Genomic DNA, 23,070 nt, shown 5'->3' with positions numbered 1-23,070 from the left:
CGCAGTGTTCTCACAACTCGTCAGTCAAATTTCCACCGGTGACACCAATGGCTCCCACACGCGCCTAAATTTCGAATTCGTTCAGCCATCGGTCAAATCTAACGTAGGTAAAACGTTATATGCTTTCCTTCGCAGTCTAAAGATCATTTCCCATTTTCATGAAGAAATATTCATAAACATTCCCCATCATTTTTTACTTTAATTTTCCCAACGAGATTTCTTTCTCACTGTGTTACAGGAAATTCTCTCCAAGAATTGACACCCCACTCTTAGGCACTGTGCTCTCTCTTCCACTCCTCCTTTTCACATTACGAGGGTGACTGCGTGGAGGAGTTTGACGCTCAAGGAGGAGGTTCTGAGGCTTATTCTGCTGCAATTGGCCAAGGGCGCATCCTAAAGGGAACCTCTAGGATACCACACAAGGGCGGAGTTTTTCCTTCAGGTGGTCACTAGTTTTCAAGGGACAATTCTTGCGTTCTGTTTGACTCGAGAAAAGAGGAAACTTGAACATTTTCCTCAATTTTCCATACCTTTGTAACGATCAATTAGTTTTCCTTTTATCTGACCCAGTATGAGAGAGAGAGAGAGAGAGAGAGAGAGAGAGAGAGAGAGAGAGAGAGAGAAAAGTTAAGTATATCTCAGTTTAACCAGACCACTGAGCTGATTAACAGCTCTCCGAGGGCTGGCCCGAAGGATTAGACTTATTTTACGTGGCTATAAGAACCGATTGGTTACCTAGCAACGGGACCTACAGCTTATTGTGGAACCGAACCACATTATAACGAGAAATGAATTTCTATCACCAGAAATAAATTCCTCTCCTTCTTCATTGGCCGGTCGGAGAATCGAACGCAGGCCCAGCAGAGTGGTAGCCGACGACGATACCGACTCGTCCAATGAAGATCAGAGAGAGCGAGAGAGAGAGATCTTGAAAATCGTATTTTTATGGCAGCCTAAATGCCTGTGACATCTGATGATGAAAGACTTATCATTATGTTAAGCTCAGTTAATTTTCATACTCGAGTACATATTAGAAATTTAAGGCAATGATGGCTCTATCTATCTGACTACACACATATATATACATACACATATATATATATATATATATATATATATATATATATATATATATATATATATATATATATATATATATATATATATATATATATATATATATATATATATATATATATATATATATATATATATATACATATATATATATATATATATATATATATACATATACATATATATATATATATATAAATTTGTATGTATTTACACAATAATTTTATAACACAAATGTGCTCTGTGGGTATTGAAAGCAGACTCAGTAAGGGATGGAGCAGGAAATATGTTGTCTATCATTAACTTGAATTTCATTTTTTTTTTACTTTTGTACTCTTTCTAAAACTATTTATCTTTTTTTTATAATTTTCTTAACTTACGAGTGTTGCATGTAGCAGTGAAGGCTGTACATGCGTGAAAGCTGCTTTAAAATACTACCTGGTACAAAATCCAGGCTACACGCATCTGTTACAGCTTGTATGAATAGACAAAAAAACTGAGTTGTATTAAGTTTCTTAATCCAGCAGCTCGACTGTCATGCACTACAGAATATACATTCAGTTTCTGGTCATGCCATTCTGAAGGTCTTACCTTTCCTGTTGAAAGACTTTCCCCCTAAGACATGCTGTTGAACCGTTGGAGCCTAAAAAGCTAGGTAAAATTGCCTTTTTTTGGGCTTAGCATGCCCACATGAGACTATCGTAATTTATTTGTCTAATCTTATTTGTTTCCTGTTATTTCTCCTATACAATTTAAAATTTACTTTGTATTTCATCCAGTGCAGTGCTGTTTTCCCAACTGGAGCCCTTGAGTTGAAGTCGGTTAGTAATAATAGTCTTATATTTAACAGATTGTTATATTTCAGAATAATCACAAGGAATATCCTCACTGTCTTTGCCACTGATACTGATGTATCATCATATACTCACATTTTCTATGTCAGCTTTCCATTTAACGTGAGGGATTACCATACTTTGCCTTAATTTATAACAGTAACAAAACTCAGATTCTGAGAAAGTGGAAACGAGGACAGTGATATGTCTGTCCACTGTTAGTCCAATTTTGGCTTAGCCTGTTTTTCTTACTTTTCTGAACACTCATTAACGTATTTTCCAACTCTTTCTAATTATCAGTTCACTCAAAAACCTATTACTTTCTGTTGTTCTTTTAAGTAAGCACCGTATTCTTAGGAAGCTTGAATTCAAGTCAGTGTCATCTGTGGGCTTGTTCCATATGAATGGGGTTCATTAATAATAATAATAATAATAATAATAATAATAATAATAATAATAATAATAATTCGAATTTCTTTCGCTTTAGGCATCGAATCCTGAAGGTGGCAGGTTGGATGGAGATGGGGTCGAAAAAAGCTAAAGATGACCAATAACCCTCATCTAGCATGTCAATTCTCTGCCATTTTTGGGGCAAGACCCTCTGATCTCCAGATGTTGGAGGTCACGCCTGTCTCCAGATGGTGTTTTGACTCGACCTCACTGACCTGTTTTGACTCGACCTGAGACACACTGACCTGTTTTGACTCGACCTAGACACTGACCTGTTTTGACTCGACCTAGACACTGACCTGTTTTGACTCGACCTAGACACTGACCTGTTTGACTCGACCTAGACACTGACCTGTTTTGACTCGACCTAGACACTGACCTGTTTTGTCTTGACCTAGACACTGACCTGTTTTGACTCGTCCTAGACACTGACCTGTTTTGACTCGACCTAGACACTGACCTGTTTAAGGCTTGAAGACCTGCCTCCTTGCAGGCTGTACAGAAACCGCGGATGACCATCCACCCACATATGAACAATGTTCATTACAATCCACAAAGGCTCTTCTTGTGGAATTGTGCTCTTTTCTCAGCACATCTCCTTAACAGAGAGAGAGAGAGAGAGAGAGAGGGTGTGTGTGTGTGCGTGAGAGTCTGAGGAAGAACCCCAAATGATACCCTAATAGTTGAGCTGTCATAAAATAATGTGTGTGTGTGTGATGAGAGAGAGAGAGAGAGAGAGAGAGAGAGAGAGAGAGAGAGAGAGAGAGAAGCTGCATATCCACGGTCAAATGGCATTGTTTGGCACTATTCTTGAATTTCTATACCCATGTTGTAACTCAAGGACCCCTTGAGTCTGCCTTGCCATATAAATGAAGCTTCATAAATCCGCAACGTTGATGGAATCCAGACAATATACATATATATATATATATATATATATATACATATATATATAAAATATATATATATATATATATAAATGATATCAAATATCCATTTCTCTTTTACAAAAGTTTACCTGTGTTATATAGCATGATGGGGCAGGGTGTTGGGGGAGGGGGGAGGAGGAAGAGGAAGTAGTCTGCAAAAAGTATTTTGAAAACGAAGCAGAAAAAGGGGTATATATAAAGATTTGGGCAGACCCAACTGCCCTGCTGTTTGACGTGACATGGTCTAATGGTCTTTTTCCATTTAGTGCCTGCTTCCTTTATGATGTCTCATTTTTTTATATTGCATATATTATTTTTTTATAGTAACAGAACAACTTTTTAATCCTGGAGCAAGATAGTGCTATAAATGTCAAGTCTAGATGACCACTATTGGTCGAAATTCCCGGGAACATCACTTGGAATCATTGGGGAATAAGATGCAATAATTCTGGTGATAACCAAATGCACATGAGGTCGAAAATCTTATGCAAAATCGTTGAGACCTTCGAGTAGCGCTCTCTCTCTCTCTCTCTCTCTCTCTCTCTCTCTCTCCTCTCTCTCTCTCTCTCTCCTTGTGCTATTCAAAGGAGTACGTGCTTGCTCTGTCACAAGAAGCCACTCTCTCTCTCTTTCTCCCCCCTGAGGGCTATTCATAGGTGCAAGTGCGTATGCTGTCATAAAGCCTCTATCTCTTTCTCTCTCATTTCCACTCTCTCTCTTCCCGTCTCTGTGCCTCTCACTTTCTCTATCTCTCTCAGTCTTCCCCATCTCTCTCTCTCTCTCTCTCTTCTGTCTCTGTGTGTGCTCTCTCTCTCTCTCTCTTCCTCTCTCTCTTCCTGTCTCTGTGTGTGCTTCTCTCTCTCTCTCTCTCTCTGACTCTCATTTTTCCCCCACTCTGTCTTCTCTACCCCTCGATTAAATTTAACTTCTTTTCAAGAGGAGACTTGGGCCTCCGGGGGCGAGGGTCACGTCCCGCCACTTAAGGGACGTGATGGCGGTGCGGTAGGCTTGGGGTTTCTTCGACGTCAGCGGAGTGCTTCGAAGGCGTCATTAATTAAGTCTCCGCTGAGCAAGTTTTCTTCGGTGACTTCCCATTTTCTTCACACTCAATTCGTCATAGTCTAACGTGCCAGATCACGCATTTTCTACCATTTCAACTTTATATGTACTTGTCCAACTGTCATGGATTATGTGTCGTATGTTTCTTTATTCGCAGGCATCAAGACTGTATCCATATTGAAGTTCTATATGTTTTTGTATTGTAAATTGTACTTGTTCGCCGCATATTATTGTTAATCGTTTTGACCTCGGGTCACGCTCAATGTCATTGTCTGTAATAAAGTTACTAGCTACCTGTTCCTACTACTCAATTCTTCTTTTTTCCACCTGTTGGCCTCTCCCACTAGCCAACACTCACTGCTATCGTACTTTTATCCTCATCTGATGGGTACCTTAGGGTTCAAAGAGGTTGCAACCTTGCCTGTTGAATCTTTTCATTTCAAAATTTCACCCCCACCAAAATCACTTTCATGTATCATAATAAAGTTTTCATTAACCTACCCATCTCACAGACTCATCATCAACATAGAGTTACGGGCTGCTCTAGAAGCAAGAGCCCGTGCTGGCACAAGGCCAGCTAAATCTAAAACAACAACAACGTAATAAAGTATGTTACGGGCTGCTCTAGAAGCAAGAGCCCGTGCTGGCACAAGGCCAGCTAAATCTAAAACAACGTAATAAAGTAGCAGTAACTTTTATACCAGCTCGTTTCGTTTGCACCTCTTACAACATCTGTAATGCTCCCACACATTTTCAGCACATAATGGGAGCATATATATATATATATATATATATATATATATATATATATATATATATATATATATATATATATATATGACATAAGTCCAGCTTAATCTACCGTAATAATTAAATTGCGTTCATAACGCTGAATCTTTTAAATACAACAGATCGAAGGAATACACAAATACCAAATTCTTCTCAGCTTAGTTCCGTTTATATATATATATATATATATATATATATATATATATATATATATATATATATATATATACATATATATATATGGCAAATACCAGTTTAATCTACCATAACAACTACATAAAGCTGAATCTTTTAAATGCGACAGATCGACGAAATATACAAAAATAAAACCTTCCGTTCATTGACCGCTGGCAACTCTACCGTCAATGACGGTCGGCGACTGACCGTTATATACGGCGTTATAAAGCCCGTCATAGACTCCACTGTATAAATAAATAAAAACCATATAAAATAACATCTATTACGCGGGTGAAAAAGAAAGATAACAGCGAAAATAAAGCGACCAAATAAAAGAGAGCGTTGGCACCTCTGCAGCCAATGGCGTTCGCCCCCGATGTTGTTGTTGGTATTTTGAATCGGGGGAAGAGACATGGCCGACCATCGGAAGCTGAAGTGAGTCCATTATTTCCCTTATTTAACCCAATTATTTTAATTTTACGGCGCCGTGCGTCAGCCAGAACCTTTGTTAGTTGTTAAGCTTTAATTCTATTGGTCATTTAACCGTAATTTCGGTGATATTTATGGATATTTGAGGGCTTTCGCGAAGCTCCGTCGGGATCGCCTAAGTTTACAGGCCTATGGACGTAGGCGTCAATAGGCCTATATTACGGCGTAAAATGATTGATTTTGATCCAGATCTCCCTTTGAATTCGTATTTATAATGAAAATCTAACTATCTGTTCGTTTAATGTCGGACGGTGGACTCGAAACAGGCTCCTTCTTAGGCGTAGACTTACGATATACTTACGATATAGGCCTACGATACAGGCCTGATGGAGACTCGTCATATGACATTCATGTCTTAAGTCGAATGTCCTGCCTTAATTAGGCTTAGGGTCGGCTGCACTGAGGTGATTGGAAGGGCTAGGCCAGCCTGAACGTCGTAGGCCAGGCTAGACTTTAGACTTTTAGAATGGGGCTTAACTAGGCCTAAGTCTATCTTCATCATCCCATAGGCCTATGCAGGAGGTGGGTGGTTGGGGATAATGTTCGGGGAATCAGATGTCCACCAACTGTCAAATCCTCAATCATTTACATGTATTTTATTTTTTATTGCGATAAATATTAGTTTGTGAGAATTATGTGCGTAGGCCTAGAATATTTTTCCATTTTTTAATGAAGGTACGAAAGCTGTAATTAAGAGCTGGGTAGGGATGTTCGGACCGGAAACGAACATTATCCATGTTCGTCTCTGGTCCGGACATCTGTAGTCGATTTCCTCTTTTATCTGTCGAGTCTTCGTAAAAAAATGAAAAAAATAATTTAGGCCTATGTGCGTACTTCTTGCCAACTATTATTTATCACAATAATAATTAAAATAGGCCTATATGGAAAAATTGAGGATTATTGGAAGTTTCAATTTCACAAAATGCACTTGGGGACATTTGCAGGGACGTTGGATCCCCCGGGGGCTAGTACTAAACACTGCGAAATACACTTGACGGGACATTTGCAGGGATATTTGATCCCCCAGGGGCTAGTACTAATCACGGCAAAATACATTTGACCCTCAGGGGCTAGTACTAAACATGATTTAAACATTGTAGATGACCCACTGTTATGCTAGTTAGTACTAAACACAGAAACAGTGATAAATCACTGTTATGCCGTGTTTACAGTCAGTATACCAGGGTATGGGTATTGGAGTTCGGACTGGAAACGATCTTTTTACTGCCACAAAGGGGTAGGGTAGACCATTCCATGTACAGTACTTAAATGGTCAAGGTTACTTGCAGGAGGGTGCTTCAGGAGGGGCAAAGCCCCCCAAACCCCCTGCCAGGTAAGGGCATAGCAGCCAAAGTCAGGTTAGGTCTAAACTATTTGCTATGAGTAGGCCTGGCTTTAGGTGTCCTAGCGTGAGCCTAGAGATATTTTGGTGGCCGAGCCCAAGCCTAGAGCTGTATAGGTGGCCTAGCCTAATCCTAGAGCCATTTAGGTGGCCAAGCCTAAGACTAGAGGCATTGTGGTGTCCTAGCCTAATCCTAGAGCCATTTAGGTGGCCAAGCCTAAGACTAGAGGCATTGTGGTGTCCTAGCCTAATCCTAGAGCCATTTAGGTGGCCAAGCCTAAGACTAGAGCTGTTTAGGTGACCTAGCCTAAGCCTAGCTTAAGCCCAGAGGTATTTAGGTGGCCAAGCCTAAGCCTAGAACTATTTAGGGGGGCCAAGCCTAAGCTTAGAACTGTTTAGGTGGCCCAGCCTAAGCCTAGCTTAAGCCTAGAGGTATTTAGGTGGCATAGTCTAAGCTTGGAGCTATTTAACAGACTTTTTTTTTAACTTATCAGCTGCAGTATTTTTTTTCCCCCTGCCATTATCTTAATGTGATATGTTATTAGATAAATATCTTTAATTCAGTGTCAAGTAAACCCCTTGAATGTCAGGTTTCAAGTATAGGTTAATTTAGGTTAGGAACTTTGGAATTACTGGCAGCGGTAAGATATGTAGAGAATACGCGAGTGTCGGCTATGCTGTAGGAACTTTGTTATTTAACAGACTTTGTTAAGTCTTGTCAGAAAGCCAGACCCGTAAATTGTCTGTTAAATGGAGGTACTTACTGTATTGGTAAAATGTGGAAATTGTTTTCAGTTGTCTATGACATTAGTTTTCCATATTGCTCTCAAAGAAGACATTCAGTTTAATATTGTGTGGGCTATCACTTCCTTAAAACAATTTTCCTTCCATTTTAATTATTTACTTATATATTTATCTATTTCTTAATTTAATTTAATTTTTCTTTTTCACTAAGTGTTGCTTCTTTCTAATGAACAAAATATTCTTTGGAAGCTTGAATTTCAAGTCAGTGGCTCATGTGGTGGGCTTCTTCCATATGAATAGGGTTCATCTTCTTTCTGTTGCTGTTTTTATTATCAGTTTGTAACTTGAAAGCTAATTGTTGTCTTTTTTTTTTGTAACAGGTGCAAAAATTGATAAAGGGGACAGGTATTCACAATGAGCTGGTTCAGCTCCTCCTCGGAATGGAAGCAGAATCTGTCATCGTCTGCCCTGAGTAAAGTGGAGGATCTGGAGGACAAGGTCATCTGACATTTCTCTCTTTTAATACGTTTATTCAGCTGTCTGTTCAGATATATAAGTATACACTTTGAAGGAAAGGGTATTAAACAAGAAAGGAACTATTTTTTATTTGGATTTGTAAAAAAATTCATTGAAAGTTTAAAAAAAAAAATTAGGAAATTGAGAATTTCAAAGGGTATTTCTAAGGAATGGCTCTGTAAGAAGATATTGTATATTAATGAAATTTGTTCACTGAACATTATAGGAAAGGGTGTGCATAAATGATACAGTACAGGTGAAATAACTTGAGAAATTTAATGAAACAATGTAAGAAATTTACTGTCTTGTGCATATGTTTTTATGTTGAATCCCCAAGGTGCTGGTACTAAACATGGTGTCCCTCTGAGCTTTTCTGCATTAAAACATAAAAGACAATCAGTTTCTCACATTATTTTGGTAAATTTTGCAAGTTATCTCACCTGTATATTGCTCTTCTATGGAATTACCTTTGGAATATAAATAAAGAATCATGGTTAAGTCAACCCCACTGACTTTCACATGATTATTTCAGGTAGAGAAACTTCAGAAGGAAAAATTGCAGAAGCAGAATCAATTAGATACCCTCCAGCAGGCATTAGAAAAGCAGAAAAGAAAGGTATGTAGTGGCCCTAGAAATTCATGTTTCTGTAAAAATGATAGGAATATTTTGCGGAATTTTGAAAATGAGAATTTCCTGTTAGATTTTAGAACTGATGAGTGCTTGAAAAAACTGTGGAGTGTTTTGTTTGACTTTCATTCCTTTTACTGGACCTCTTTCCTTATACTCTCTGTTATGGTACCATTGCTTCATATTACTCGTTACAGGTCCCAGCGCTTGGTGTTTGGTCTAAATTTTATATTCCATTCCTTGTTTAGCTTACTTTTTTGATTTTTGTTCATTTTAAGCTCATTTGGCCAACGACAAGGGTGAGCAATCACCAATGCTTAGAATCTGTGGAAGTATTCTGCAGACGCTTCTCTTGTCTTGTATGACGGTAATTCAAGGTCCTCGTCTTCTTCAAGTAGTTTTCTTCCTTGTGTCGTGCATCAGATATATAACTGGGTTATGTATGTGGATATTCTGGTTTTCCATGACAGTACTGTAACCATTTGGAGGGTAATTAGTGAAACTGAAGACTACTAGTGTGCCTGGCCCAGTAGCTACCAGTTTACATGCAAAATGGGTGCAGTGTTTAGAGCCAGCCCTTTGTGGATGAATGTAAAATCTTAAACAAAAGATTGTAAATATCATGAACATATACAGAGAAATAAACAAAAGACTGAATATTCCAGTTGGCGACTGGCTGGAACCAGGCCATGGCAGTAGTCTTCAGGTTTACAGAGTACTGTTGACAGTGCACACTTATTCAGTAAACCTTCTTTGTAAAAGAAAGCAAAATAGTCCTGTTTCTTTAAACCTTCTTTATAAAAGAAAGCAAAATAGTCCAGTTTATATACGTCATCTTTATAATAGAAAGCAAAACAGTCCTGTGTTTAAAGAATGTTTTTTTCATATCTTCAGGCAGAAGATGGCGTCAAGGAAAGGCAAGTCCTTCAGAAGGAGATTGAACAGCTGTCTCACAGCTGCGAACAACTTCAGCTCCAGTTGCAGAAAGGACAGCATGACCACGCCACCTCCAGCATAACAATGATGCCGCCCCCAAGACCTGCAGTCTTGCAAGATCAGACTTCCTTACAAGCAGGTGACGTGAACTGATTCTTTCTACAGATTCAAGGCATCAGCAATTTTTGGGGTGGGGGTATAATCGAGTGTTTGGGTTCTCTTATTAGTATTACTTCAAGATGGAATTTTTGGATTGCATTATTTTTTGTTAAAAGTATTTTTGTAATCCCATATATTGGAAGTTGGGCGATGTCTGTTTGCAAGGTGATTTTCCTGTGATATTTTGTTTTCTTCTACTGCTAAGCTATGGCATTCTTACCCATTATCAGTTTTCATACTCCTTTACCTGTATATTAACCTTTTAATGTTTCTCTATTTACATGATTATGTATGTTGAGTAAATGATTGTACGGTATCTGGGCATCCCCAGTGGGAAGTAGTTAAATGTATACATCTCTGCTTGAAATTATTACACATTTAAATCCATATGTATGTAATAACTGAAATAATCAATGAACCTTTTGCTGATATGCTCCATCTTATTTTTTATTAATATATATATTATTAGCATTGGTACCAAGTACTGTACAGTGCATTATTTATGAAAACTGGGCAGTGCAACTTAATGCCATTGTAGTTTCCCTATTTTGGAACGAGCAGATTTGGTAAAAGTAGCTGTATCTGTTTTCAAATGTTTAGGAGATCAATTTAGGTTTAGGTATTGGTGTGCTAAAGAGATGACAGTTCTTTTTGGGTAGTAGGCTATGCTTGTATTTTGACTCCTTATTTATGTAGGTCTTAAGCATTACTTTTTTCTTTTGTTCACACAGAATTAGAATCCCTTCGCGGAAAAATTGAGATCCTGGAACGAGAAAGGAATGAGCTGCAGTCGGATTTAAAAGAAGCTAAGGTAAGCTATCAATGTTGTGGACTTGGAATCCAGTTATGCAAAATCTTGTATCTGAACAGTATTGAAAAATTCGTTTCCAGAAAGCAAGATCCCCAACAATAGTGGGGCAGTGCTGTCAGTGCACCTCATACTGTGTACTTTAGGCATTAGTTAAGTTTTTTTGCAGCGTCTGTTCGGCCCCTAGCTGCAACACCTTTCCTTCCTTTACTGACCTCTGTTCATATTCTCTCTCTTCCAGCTTTCTTTCCACATTCTCTGAACTGTTGTGTCAGAGTGCAACTTCAAGGTTTTCCTCTTATTACACCTTTCAAACCATCTTTACTCTCAGTTTCAGCCCTGAATGTCCTCACGGGTCCCAGCACTTGGCCTGTGGCCTAAATTTTATATTCCAGTCCCAGACAGCAAGATGTACAATGATCACCACCATAGATCTGAAAAGCATATCACCTCTGTCCAGTTTGGACTTTCTGTCTTCACCAAATCATCACATTTAACTCCTTGAGATTCTAGACCGTGATGATGATTAAGTAATTGAAGATATCGTTTAGTAAGTAAAGCAAAACAAGAAGGTAAGGACATGAAAAAACTGGCAAAGCAGAGAAAAATAAAGGAATATAATTAATGATTTATTCATCATTGTATAGTACGCTAGCTATGCTTGTGTTTTGCTTGCAGTAGATTAGAGTGGGAAGAATCATGTAAGCATTGGTGTACCATTAGATCTGAAAACATTTTCATACAAATTGAATATTATAAAAGTGTTAATTCTTTTGGAAGATATTTTGCTATTGATATCGTAAGAACAGTGATAATTTGTCTCCAGGTTGCTTATCAGTATATAACTGTCTCTGATATTTTTTTACTGTTACTATTTCAAAGCATCAGAATAGAAATCAAGAAGTAGCTTGTACTATTATTCAGCGTTAGCAGTCATACACATGCCTAAAAGTTTGTTCATTCACTAGGCAAACTTCAGAAGTAGCAAAGAAAAGTCTAGTAAAGTGAAGATAGAAATAAAAAATGAGGGATTTTGGGTAAGTAGAAGCAGTAGTGTATGGTGCCGGAAAGTGGGATTGCAACCCGCTGAAATGGCACTAAGTGTTTATTGTATGTTAAAGTTGTACCTCTTTTTTTTTTCCATGTTCTAGTCAATATAACTGTAATCTGGTTTATGAGGCATGCTTAGGGTTTCATAATTAAGATGAATTGTGCAGGCGAATTCCTCTTTGTGGCACCATGGCACTGATTTGCATGTCAAATCATCCCTTTTATCTTGGTCAACCCTCTGAGGGTCAAGTATTTTGACCTAGTGATCATATCAAACTACCTCATAATCATATCATCAATTTAGGTATGCCTACATGTAAATATACTCCATAGGGGGGTAATGTCATCAGTGACCCCATAAAGGGGTAATGCCATCTGTGCACCTACTGTGGGCATTACTTGAGGTTCTTTGCAGCATCCCTTGGGCCTCTACCTGCAGCTCCTTTCATTCCTTTTACTGTACCTCTGTTCATATTCTTCCATCTTACTTCCAGCCTCATCTAATGTTTCAGTGCAGCTGCGAGGGTTTCCTCCTGTTACACATTTTAAACCTCTTACTCTCAATTTTCCTTTCATCGCAGAATGACCTCATAGGTCCCAGTGCTTGGCCTTCGGCCTAAATTGTTTTTTGTATCTTCTATGTGTAAATGTTAGTTTTTCTGTGCAGTTTTTATTTTCTCTTGTCGTAGAGATAAGCATTCTGTTCTTATAAAAGAAGTTGTGCATTGTATTTCAGTCTCAGAGGGGCAGATCATCTTCTGTTGGTAATGATTCCGACAGCTTCTGGGGAAGCTTTGGCGACAGCGGCATCCGTCCCCTTCAGCGTTCAGGCATGAAAACTCCTGTGAAGAAAGCCTTGGAGACAAGTGATGGAAATCCCTTCAAAGTGCCAGTCTTGTCCAAGAATGGTAAGTGAATGTTCACTACATAAACTGGAAAATTGAGATTTAAATTTTGCAGTAGCACTGCCTAATGAGTTTTCACCATTTATTATATCAGTAGGGGGTAGGGCTGTCAGTGCACCTTTGGCCCCTAGCTAACCCCTTTACTTTATCTTCATTGTCTCTTTCATCCATCTTTCTTTCCATCCTCTCCCAAGAATTGTTTCGTAGTGCAACTGTGAGGTTTTCCTCCTATTACACCTTTCAAACATTTTTATAGTCAGTTTCTGTTTCTGTGCTGAATGACCTCAGTGCTTGGCCTTTGACCTAAATTCTGTATTCTATTCTATTCCATTTATAATCAGGTTTATCATCATCATCACACCCAGTCCATGCAACTCAGAAGGTCTCACGGAATTCCGCCAGTCTTGTCTCCCATCCTTTCATTTCCACAAGCCTTCATGTCCAGTTTCCCATTTCAATTCTCATTCAAGTGCTGTAGGTCTGGTTTGTCCAACTCTTCTGGTGCCTACAGGAGCCCGCCTGTTACTGTCGAATACTGTTCTCTCTAGGGTGGTGTGAAGGAAATGCCCTAGACATCCCCACCCGTGCATGATCTCATCTACACATGGACTAAAATGATTTCTGTATAGGTATCTTTTCTCACCATCTTGCCATCTTACTCCTAATACTCTTTAGAATCACAAAAGTTCAAGCTAAGATGCAGTGCATTACTACCATGAAATAGTTCACCTTTTATTTTACCAATTTGTGTATATTTTTATCTGTGTGTTTAATAATTTATTCATTTATCTTTTTCTTTTGTAATGACTGCTGTTCTTTCTGTATTTTCTATTATTTTCTATAACTCCTTTATATTCTTTGGAAGCTTGAATTTCAAGTCAATGGCCCCTGTAGGCTTGTTCCATATGAATAGGGGGTTTATCTTCTGAATAATGATAATGATATTTCAAATTGACAGAGTCTTTCGGATATAGCATCTGTCATGTATGATTTATGTCCAAAACTTTTCATCCAGCTCAGTGTTTGATTTGCCCCTTTAGAATGACTAAAATTTCCACATAGAGTTTGAGTTTGTTACCAAGAACTATTTGGTTCCTGCAGTCTTAAATATGGTAAATTTTCTTAAGAACCTCTTTTTTTTTTTTTAATTTGTAATTCTCTGGTGAATTCATGGTGCACTATTTATAAATAAAATGCTCCATATGCCAGTGTTCATGACAGTAATACTTATACAGCTAAGTGCTGTTACTCTAATGGAATCATTTAAGTATCATTTTTCTTAAAATACTTGATTAAACAGTGGTCTTTAATTTCAAGTTGAATCTTAAGGTGGTTATTTGTCTTGCAGATCCAGATGAAAGTCCTTTCAAAATGCCTCGGAAGCAGCTGTCCATGTCTTCGTTACCAACAACTGTGCCTGGTGCCTCTGATGAATACACCAAACAGCTGGAGAGAATGGTGGATCAGTACAAAAAGGAAATGGGAGGTAATTTTTAAATTAAATGTCTAATGGTGGACTCTGTTTGCTTTGTAAAGTTCTTATAGACTTCTTATTTGGCTACAAGAGATCGTGAGTCCTGTACCGTAGTTGTATAAATTGAAGGTGTATTTTTTCTTCTTCTTTTGTTTGTGTGTACTTTGGGTATTTTGGAAATAACAACTTCTACATGAAAAGTTTGGTTTATGTGGTTTTACCAGCTGACATTTTAGAGAATAGTTGGACGTAGAGTCCTTACCTGAAGGATAATATCCTCGATTGTGGATGCAACAGAATAGCTCTGCATGAATGATGTAAATGCTTTGATCACAAAGAGTAGACCCACAGTATATACCAAAGAGCCATAAGTTTTTAAATCTTAATTCCCAATGAAAACAAAAGTGTTTTAGAATAATACCATGCAGCCTTCATTATTGTGAATTATTAAAATTAAGGAGTAAAGGGAAAGATTAGGAATAGTAATTCACAAAACAGAATCATAAAGATGTACAGAGACAAGAATGAGTGAAAGGTAAATTATAATGAAAAAGGGATGCATAATGCTAGAGCCCAAGATTAGAAGAGTCGCAATATTGTCAGGCTGTCAGAACCATCTTAAATAGATTTGGACCTGAACTTGTGATTAGGTTGTGGATTGGACTTTTAAGAATTCTCACCTTCGCTACCACAATTTAGAGGTTTAACACCGGTTGGTAGTTTGAACTGAAACATGAATTCTGTTTTAAAATGTATGGAAATTTTTAGGGTGCTTTGCTGTGTCCTTATGGTCCCCAGCTGCGTTGTTGACCCTTTACTTTCTTTTGTTCCCTTCTAACTGCCCATTATTGTTCATTTGCCTTGCCCCTCCAGTTTCACCCTCATTCAAATCCTCTTTGTCAAATGCATGAGAGTACAGGCATGACTGCAAGATGGTTGAATAAATTTATGAACACAGCTGGGTACCTGCACCATCAAAAATAACAGTGCTGTTTTCAAGTTCTGACCAAGGTACCTTTATTTTGCATACTTGTAGGAACCATTGATAAGAGGGGCTGGCCTGTGTATGATAGCAGCTCTAAACACAGAGTATATTATCTGTGGACTAATCTTTACATTCCTGCTTGTAATATTACCCATGGTAAATTATACTGATTATTTTTGTTGTGTTTATTTGCCAATAGATAGCACCCAGTTACAAGAGGAAAATGGGAAGCTTCGAAAGGAACTGAGCTCTCTTAAGACGACCTTGGAGAAAGCCAAGAGCGACTTGGCGGCATCTGAGAGATCATTAGCATCCATTTCAGAACAGATGCTGAGCTTTAAATCTATGTGTGAAGAGGGTGTTCAAAAGGTAATTCATTTATGGAACTTTTTCAGTTAGAATTCAATTTGTAAATAGCCTTCCTTCCAAGTGAAGAAAATGCTTTCATTTTCATTTTGATAAAAATGCTTTCATCGCAGTGGTTAGTCTTAGATGCCCTTGTTACTTGTTCCTTACAGTGCATTATATACTGAAAATGAAATGCATTGGTGTTCATTTATCCTTAAGCTGTACTGATAGAAATTGATTCAACATATCCTAGTAAGCATTTTGTTTGAAGTCTTTTCATTTGTAACATAGCCTCTGAAATGCTAATATTGTGATAGGCAACATATCAGTTATTAATATATCATGGTAAAAAAGATCAACAATTATATGTCTGAGAAGAGCATATTTCAGTGGCACATTTGTTTGGTTCCAGCTGGAACAGACGGAGCAGCGTTTGCGTGCCGTTCAGAGTGAGTCGGAATGTCAGAGGCACAACAGCGAGGCAGCTCGTAAAAGTCTAGAGGAAAAGCTCAAAGACCGAGAGAAGGAACACAATACCGACTTGTCTCGTGCCCAGGCTGATATGGCTGGTCTTGGTAAGAAACTGATTTATTCTTGGCTGGTATATTCTGATGATCATCGAAATTTTAATATTGTGGAGGGTTCATGATGTGAAACAGCTGTCAGTTTCATTCCCTTTTGAGTTTTCGAATGATCTGGATGTGGGGAAGCAGGTCTGATATTATAGGCTGCTTCAAAATTTTGAATTTTTATAGTCTTTGTCACAGATAGTGGGTAATATGGATATTTTTATTTGTAGTTGATAATAAGAAGACTGATGTTGATCACAGGAAACACTGTTTCAGCACTGCACATTACTAGGCTATGAACAGTGTCCCTTTAGTGATTTGTCACTAACAGTGTCCCTTGTGTAGATTGTTCTAAAGGTTCTTTGCAGTGTCCTTTCAGCCCCAGCTACTGCATTGCTTTCTTCCTTTTAGTTTTAATTCATTCACTTTTGTCATTTCATTTGAAAACAGATCTTTCAGCTGCACCCCATAGATTTCTAGAAATGTGATTAGGTGATGTTGAACTTTGTATAATAACTAATTTACCATACCATTGAAAACTATTGCAGTCCCAGCCTTAGATATGTTATGTTCCATCCCAAAGCTCTGGCTTGGGTACCTTCATTCTGCATACTTGGATAGGGAGGCTGAGTTCCGACTTTATTACAGCAAGTCTAAATGTGTAGTGCATAACAAGTAGACTATTTTGTTAAACAAAAAAGGTAAATGGTGATATGTTCTTAGTTTTTAGATAATGGTTACCTATTAGAGTATATGAAATAGTGTCAATTTTTCATCAGGATTTTACTCCAAACTTGGAATGACTTCGAAATTGCAATGCTATATGTGTATGCGTCTTTCAGTGGAATATTTGCTTACATCTGTCAGGGTGACAGAGCATATGATGTATTAGAACTCAGGATTCTCCAGGGCAAATTAAAAATGTTTTATTTATATTTCAGTGGAATTAGCGAATACTGTTTTGTATCAGCAAAGTTACACAAAATATTTCTCTGTTGACTCATGATTCCACTTACAGAGAAGCAGGTTAGAGATTTACAGACTAAGATCCAGCAGTTGGAAGCACACGGCCGAAACACTCAGAATTCCATGCAGGCATCATTAGACAAAGCTCTTGCTCAGGTTAGTTGCTGTTTTCTGTTTCAGATTGTGATTCATGAGAGTTAATCCCATGAATGTAAGGGCATTAACTTTCTAAGCCATGCACAGTATTGGAAGTTTTCACTTGATTTATTTATTATATAGTCTTTAAACTACAGTTCTCTCAGTTGAAATAATGTATTTTCATGTGAACGGGTTACAACTGCAACTTTAACACGGCTTTCCTTTTGTGTTACCTGCGTTAACTATTACTGAATTTGAAGAAAGCTTGGAAATGGTGTGTAATGTCAACTAGTGCATAAACTGTATATTTTAGGCATTTATTAAAGGACAGCCCTGTGTCTTGAGGTTTTTAGTTTGATAATATGGTTAATTTATCCCTTTATTAAACAAATGTTGGTTGTCCAACAAATTGATTTACATAAAAAATGAGTAAAGTGATGGTTCATTAGTTGATTATTAGTGAAAATCAACAACAGTATGCTTTTAACAACAATTATACATTTTAAAACTTCCTGTACTTTGATAAATTTTAGAAGAAATACGAAGACAGTATGGGATAGTCCTAAAAATTTTCTGAATGATCGTATGAATTCCTGTTATACCTTCATTGGAATTTCAGGTGGCCAGTGTTGAAAAAGAACGTAATGCAGCCAGGTGCAGGAGTGGACAGTTGGAAGCAGAAGTGACAAAATTAGAAAAAGCAGCTGAAGAAGCTGCCAAGACTCTCAATCAGCTCAAACAAGATAAGGAAATGTTAACTTCTCAGGTGAGTATTTAATTGGGCGTAGAAAAATGACCAGGAATGCTTTACTTTTTGTTAAATCTGTAGAATAGGATCCAGTTTGACTGTCTTTGGAAATTGGAAGATTTTTTTAAAAATCTGACCGGGTCCTCAGTCGTTTCCTAAGGGCATTAGGCACATTATGCAATAACGTGGAATCATTCTTGTTACGTCTGACTGGAATATACTTCATGCTGTGTTCATTTTGTATAATTTCCAAAGCTAGTTTAATTTTTAAGTATCTTACTGAAGTGGTGAAATGGAGAACAGTGGTATTTTTATATCTCGAGTACGAGGTCTCAATAAGTTTTTGTATGATGGCATTGTCTGTCCAAAAGCTTATTGAAAACAAGTTTTTCTACTTTTGCCCATTTTCTCCTGTCTACAATTCTATTTAATATTTAGCTTTGCCTTCCTGTATCTTATTATGTACTTCATACTCTTAAGTATGAAATATTACATGTACAGCATTTGTTTGTGAGAGATGTCAAAGGTATGTTTATAAAAATATGACAATTGAATTTCAGGTATCTGGATTAAAAATGAAGCTTAATAGTGCTGAGTCTGACGTAGGCAAGTTAACGTCCCGGCTGGAATCTGCTGAACAGCAGGCCGAGAGTCGAAAGCTGTTACTGGAGGAACTGCAGTCGGAAAAGGAAAAGGTAGTGTATCTCAGGTGTTCTTTCATTTTGTTGTTTTTTTATTTTAGTTTAAGGAAGTTTTTGTTTAGATATAAAGCCAAGAGTCTACCTAAAAGACAAGCTTTAAATAGGGAAATACAAGTGACATGAATATAGCGGAACAGTAATTTATGTTGGTAGCTGAGAATATTTTTAAATATTACCTGATTTGTCACGATGTAGGATGGTTTGTTTTGGATCAGAGAAGACCCTCGGTTTAGTGCTGTAGTTAAATTAGTGATTGAAAGTTGTGTATTTTTAGGAAGTGTCGATAATTATTACAGGAAGACTTTTAGGCAAATCCAAGCAATTGATAAAGTTTTCATTTAAGAATCTGGCATACATTTGTCCCATCAGATAAAGATGTGCTGTAGAGTATCTTTTTCAGGTTTCATAATTGTAATAAGTTCATTTCTTTTTGTATTGGATGCGGTTATAGTTGTGCACAAAAAATTGAGATTCAAATCTTGTTTTATATTCCAACTCATTTTTTACCTGCAATTCGCTTTGGTTTCATATACTGAAAGCATGTGAGTTTTGCCAATCTTTTGATAATTAGTCAAGGTGTTTTTGCAGCATTGCTTTTCCTTTTAGATGGAAAGACTTAACATATCTCAGCATTTTGTCCTTGCAAACACTCAGAATGTATAGGATTATGGAGTGAAAGTGATCAGAAAGTATGGTGTGAGGAATTTTCTGACATTTGGAGGTACATTTGAAGGTCATACTGACTGGAGTGTCTCTTAATGGTATCTGTAAGTAATATGTGAAGTAGTATTGTAATTGTTTACTAAAATCAGTGCAAGCTATGGATTTCTTTGAATCTTTGCATAATTTATACTTTGCCTTTACGTAATGAAAAATACAGTCTTCAGCAAGTAAATGTAGATGATTAGGACCATCAGGTTTTGTTTCTTTATTCAACATAAAGTCAATGATGCTTTCAAGATCTGGCTCCCCAGTAAGTACACAGTCTATGTAACAAAGACTCCATAATTCCACGTAGATTGTAGCCTAAGCCAAATTGTACCTTATACACCAAATGGACAGTGTAAGGATCACGTCTAAAAAATTAGCACATCGAAAAATCATGATAATGAAGCTGATAAATATTGGAGTCTTGTTAAATTGGGGTCTGGTAAGTGATGTGTAACTGTAGTGGAGAGAAAGTGACTGATTGAAAAGATTGGCTATTGAGGGCTACACAAGGTAACTGAGTCTACCAACTTTGACAGAATTACTAGTTGTTTTACAGAGAACAGTTTTGGTACGTGATGATGGAGCTACCAGCAGTTTCTCCTTGATGTAGTCCCTGTAGGGGAGTAGTGCTGTCAGTGTACCTCTGAAGTGCACTGTAGGCATTACATAAGGTTCTTTGCAGTGTCCCTTGGGCTCCTAGCTGCAACCCCTTTCATTCCTTGTACTGTACTTCTTTTCATATTCTCTTACTTTCCAACCTCTCCTAACAGTTGTTTCATACTGCAACTGCAAGGTTTTCTTCCTGTTAAACCTTTTGAAATATTTTTACTCACAGTTTCCCCTTTGGCCTAAGTTTTACATTCCATGCCATTTTTCCCTGGTGTGACCCATAATCTAAAAGGTGACCCTATACTTACTAAATAAGCCTGGATACAGGATTCATTATATCTTACATGAGCAGGCAGTGAAGGAAGCAGAAAATTCGGCTTCAAAGTTATCGCAAGAGATACAGGAGCTCAAGGCGCAGAACACAGCTCTCATGGGGGAACGGGATCGCCTGAAGTCGGAAATTGAATCTACCATTAAGAAATGTGATGATAAATTAGCTGGTATGGAGTATGGTTTTTTAGTATAACAATTTATTATTATGTTGTTTGTTCCTAGTTTGTTTTTGACTTTTCATCATTTAAACTTTACAGCTTTACAGGCAAGTTTGTGACCTTTTGAACACAGTAGTTTGTTGAAGATGTGTGCTTGATATTAATAGTAGTTATTAGTTATAAATGATTTTTTGTTCATGCCACTTACCTGACAGATATATATATAGCTGTATTCTCCGAAAGGGACCGACAGAAATTCAAAAACTTACGGCACACGCAGATGGGCCAGGTGGTTAGTACCCATTCCCGCCGCTGGGAGGCGGGCATTAGGAACCATTCCCATTTTCTATTCAGATTTTCTCTGTCGCCGTATTGTCAAACACCTGTTGTCAATACCTCCGCTAGATGGATTTCGTAAACTTTTCCACTAAGTATTCTGATTGTCTTTTGGTTTTTGACTTTGGCTTTGTGGATTGGCATACGCTTCTTTGGACTGTTTTGATTTTGGTTTTGGCTTTTTCCTTGAACAAGATGTCTGGATCTAGTTCTGCTAGTTTCAGGGTGTGTGTTGTGAAGGAGTGTAAGGTGAGGCTACCGAAAGCTTGGTAGACCCTCACACAGTATGCATGAGATGTAGAGGCATGTCTGTATGTTGGATGATCGCTGCAAGGGTGTGAATCGTTGCCTGATTCTGATTGGAAGGCCATTCTTATGTTTCTAGAGCGTGATCGTGTGAGGTCTTCCTCCAGGAGTGTGTCGGTAGGTGGGAGTCAGGGTATTAATTTATCACCTGTTAACCCTACTAATGCTCCTTTCCCTGTTGAGTCGCCTTCAACCTGTGATTGCGCTCACGGAAGGTAATGCCCTTTGCGAGATTTTGAACTCCATTCGTATTTGGAGTCTAAAGTGTTGGCGATCGAGGAAGTGCTGTGAAGTGTAGTGATCCCCCAGTGTTGTGGAGGGGCGTCAGATCGGCCCTATAATGCCTCTAGGCCTAGACCTCTGCCGAACTCCCAGGACTTAGGGAATGGGCATGTCGAAAGCCGCAAGAGGGTTACGGGGACCCCACCGATCTGGCGTCCCTTCGCAGACCTTGTTGACGTCTCCCAGGCTGCCAAGGATCGTGCTCAAGCGACGCATCCTTAAGATTGCTTTTTCGTCCTCCGGCGGCCCCTCCACTTAAGGGGTCACGTTCGGTTGGACTCGTCCTTTCAAGAGGAGCCGCGTTGAAGAGGACGCTTCTTCTCCTCTCTTTCGTGCCTTGGAATCTTCTCCCCGACTGGCTGCGATTTGCCGCCGCAGAAGAGGACCAGGATTTCTTCGGAGGAGGACGGTGCCCTGAAACGCCCCAGCCGCACCAAGAAGAGAGCCCCTGTCGCTCTTGATAGAAGGAGGAGGACGCCCTCCTTCCCCTCTTCTTCTCATAAGAGCAGCCCTTCTCCTGATAGGGCTTCCTCTCCTTCGAAGCGTCTTATCCAAGATATGCAGCGGCAGTTAGCTTCCCTTCTCGCTGCTAAGGAGAAGGAACCTCGTGGGCGCCGCAAGGATTTGTCGCTGCCAGTTAAAAGGTCTAAGAGGTCTCCCTCTCCTCTTCGCTTGTCTCTCTCCCCTGCGGTTTCTCGTAGTCGCCTCATCGTTCTGCGGATCATCAGCTCTCCTTGCCCGTGTGACTGACTGGTTGATCAGGACGCTCCTCTGCAGCTAGGCTTGCCGCTAGTAAGAGTTCGCGCCAAGACGCTCTTCTTGCCTCTCCCCCTGCTTCGCTCTCGTTTTGGCGTTCGCAGGACGCCCCAGGACGCTTCGTTATTCCCGATCCCTGCATGACGCTCTCGCGACTCGCTGGCGTCAAGCTCGGCAGCTCGCTTGCCAGGACTCGCCAGGGCGCCGGCAGCTTGTCGCGACAGGGCGCTCTTCAGGGCGCCGGCTGCTTATGAAGCAGGACGCTCGTCAGGACGCTCATCAGGACGCCCGTCAGGGCGCTCCTCAGACGCCAGACAGGGCGCTCGGCAGGACGCCCCTGTACGAAGTTGTTCCCGATTTTTCGCAGCTTCTTCCCACGAGAAGAGGTCTCTGGGCAAATGGACCCAAAGGTCTTTGTCTCTCTCTCTAGCCCCGAAGACTCTCCTGTCGCTCCTGTCGTGAGAGGCTGATTTGTCTCAGGAGTCGGACTCTGCAGAACAAGAACAGCCCCCTCTTTTCGTCTTTCTCCGACTACCGGGTTTTGGCTAGCATGCTGAAGGAGCTTTTCCCGATAAATTTCAGCCTTCTGCTCCTCTTTCCTCCTTCGCAGTTAGCTTCTTCGAAGGCGAGGAAATCGCCAGCTTCCTTCAAATGAAGACTTCTCTGGCTACCAGAAAGCTCTCAAGAGAGTCAATGCGTGGATGGAAGATAGGAAGTCTCAAGGAAATCTTCCTTCGCTCTCCCCGTCTAGATTGTGCG

The 23,070-nt window shown here is 39.1% G+C and overlaps 1 protein-coding gene across 1 annotated transcript in view; it reads left to right on the top strand.

Moving 5' to 3' along the window:
• The first annotated feature begins 5,439 nt into the window (after positions 1–5,439).
• LOC136833296 (uncharacterized) overlaps positions 5,440–23,070 on the top strand; it is a 34,475-nt gene continuing 16,844 nt past the window's right edge. Inside the window, exons 1-13 of the mRNA XM_067095235.1 lie at positions 5,440–5,749; positions 8,270–8,387; positions 8,938–9,021; positions 9,928–10,108; positions 10,860–10,939; positions 12,723–12,894; positions 14,240–14,377; positions 15,550–15,719; positions 16,111–16,273; positions 17,286–17,389; positions 17,991–18,137; positions 18,680–18,814; positions 20,493–20,640. Of these exons, the coding sequence (XP_066951336.1) occupies positions 8,304–8,387; positions 8,938–9,021; positions 9,928–10,108; positions 10,860–10,939; positions 12,723–12,894; positions 14,240–14,377; positions 15,550–15,719; positions 16,111–16,273; positions 17,286–17,389; positions 17,991–18,137; positions 18,680–18,814; positions 20,493–20,640 (1,606 nt within the window). The 5' untranslated portion in view covers positions 5,440–5,749; positions 8,270–8,303. The remainder of the gene's footprint in view (positions 5,750–8,269; positions 8,388–8,937; positions 9,022–9,927; positions 10,109–10,859; positions 10,940–12,722; positions 12,895–14,239; positions 14,378–15,549; positions 15,720–16,110; positions 16,274–17,285; positions 17,390–17,990; positions 18,138–18,679; positions 18,815–20,492; positions 20,641–23,070) is intronic.

Source organism: Macrobrachium rosenbergii, chromosome 51 (assembly GCF_040412425.1).
Source record: "Macrobrachium rosenbergii isolate ZJJX-2024 chromosome 51, ASM4041242v1, whole genome shotgun sequence".
Lineage (NCBI taxonomy): Eukaryota > Metazoa > Arthropoda > Malacostraca > Decapoda > Palaemonidae > Macrobrachium > Macrobrachium rosenbergii.
The sequence above is the reverse complement of the archived record's forward strand: the minus strand, read 5'-3'. Positions and strand labels throughout refer to the sequence as shown.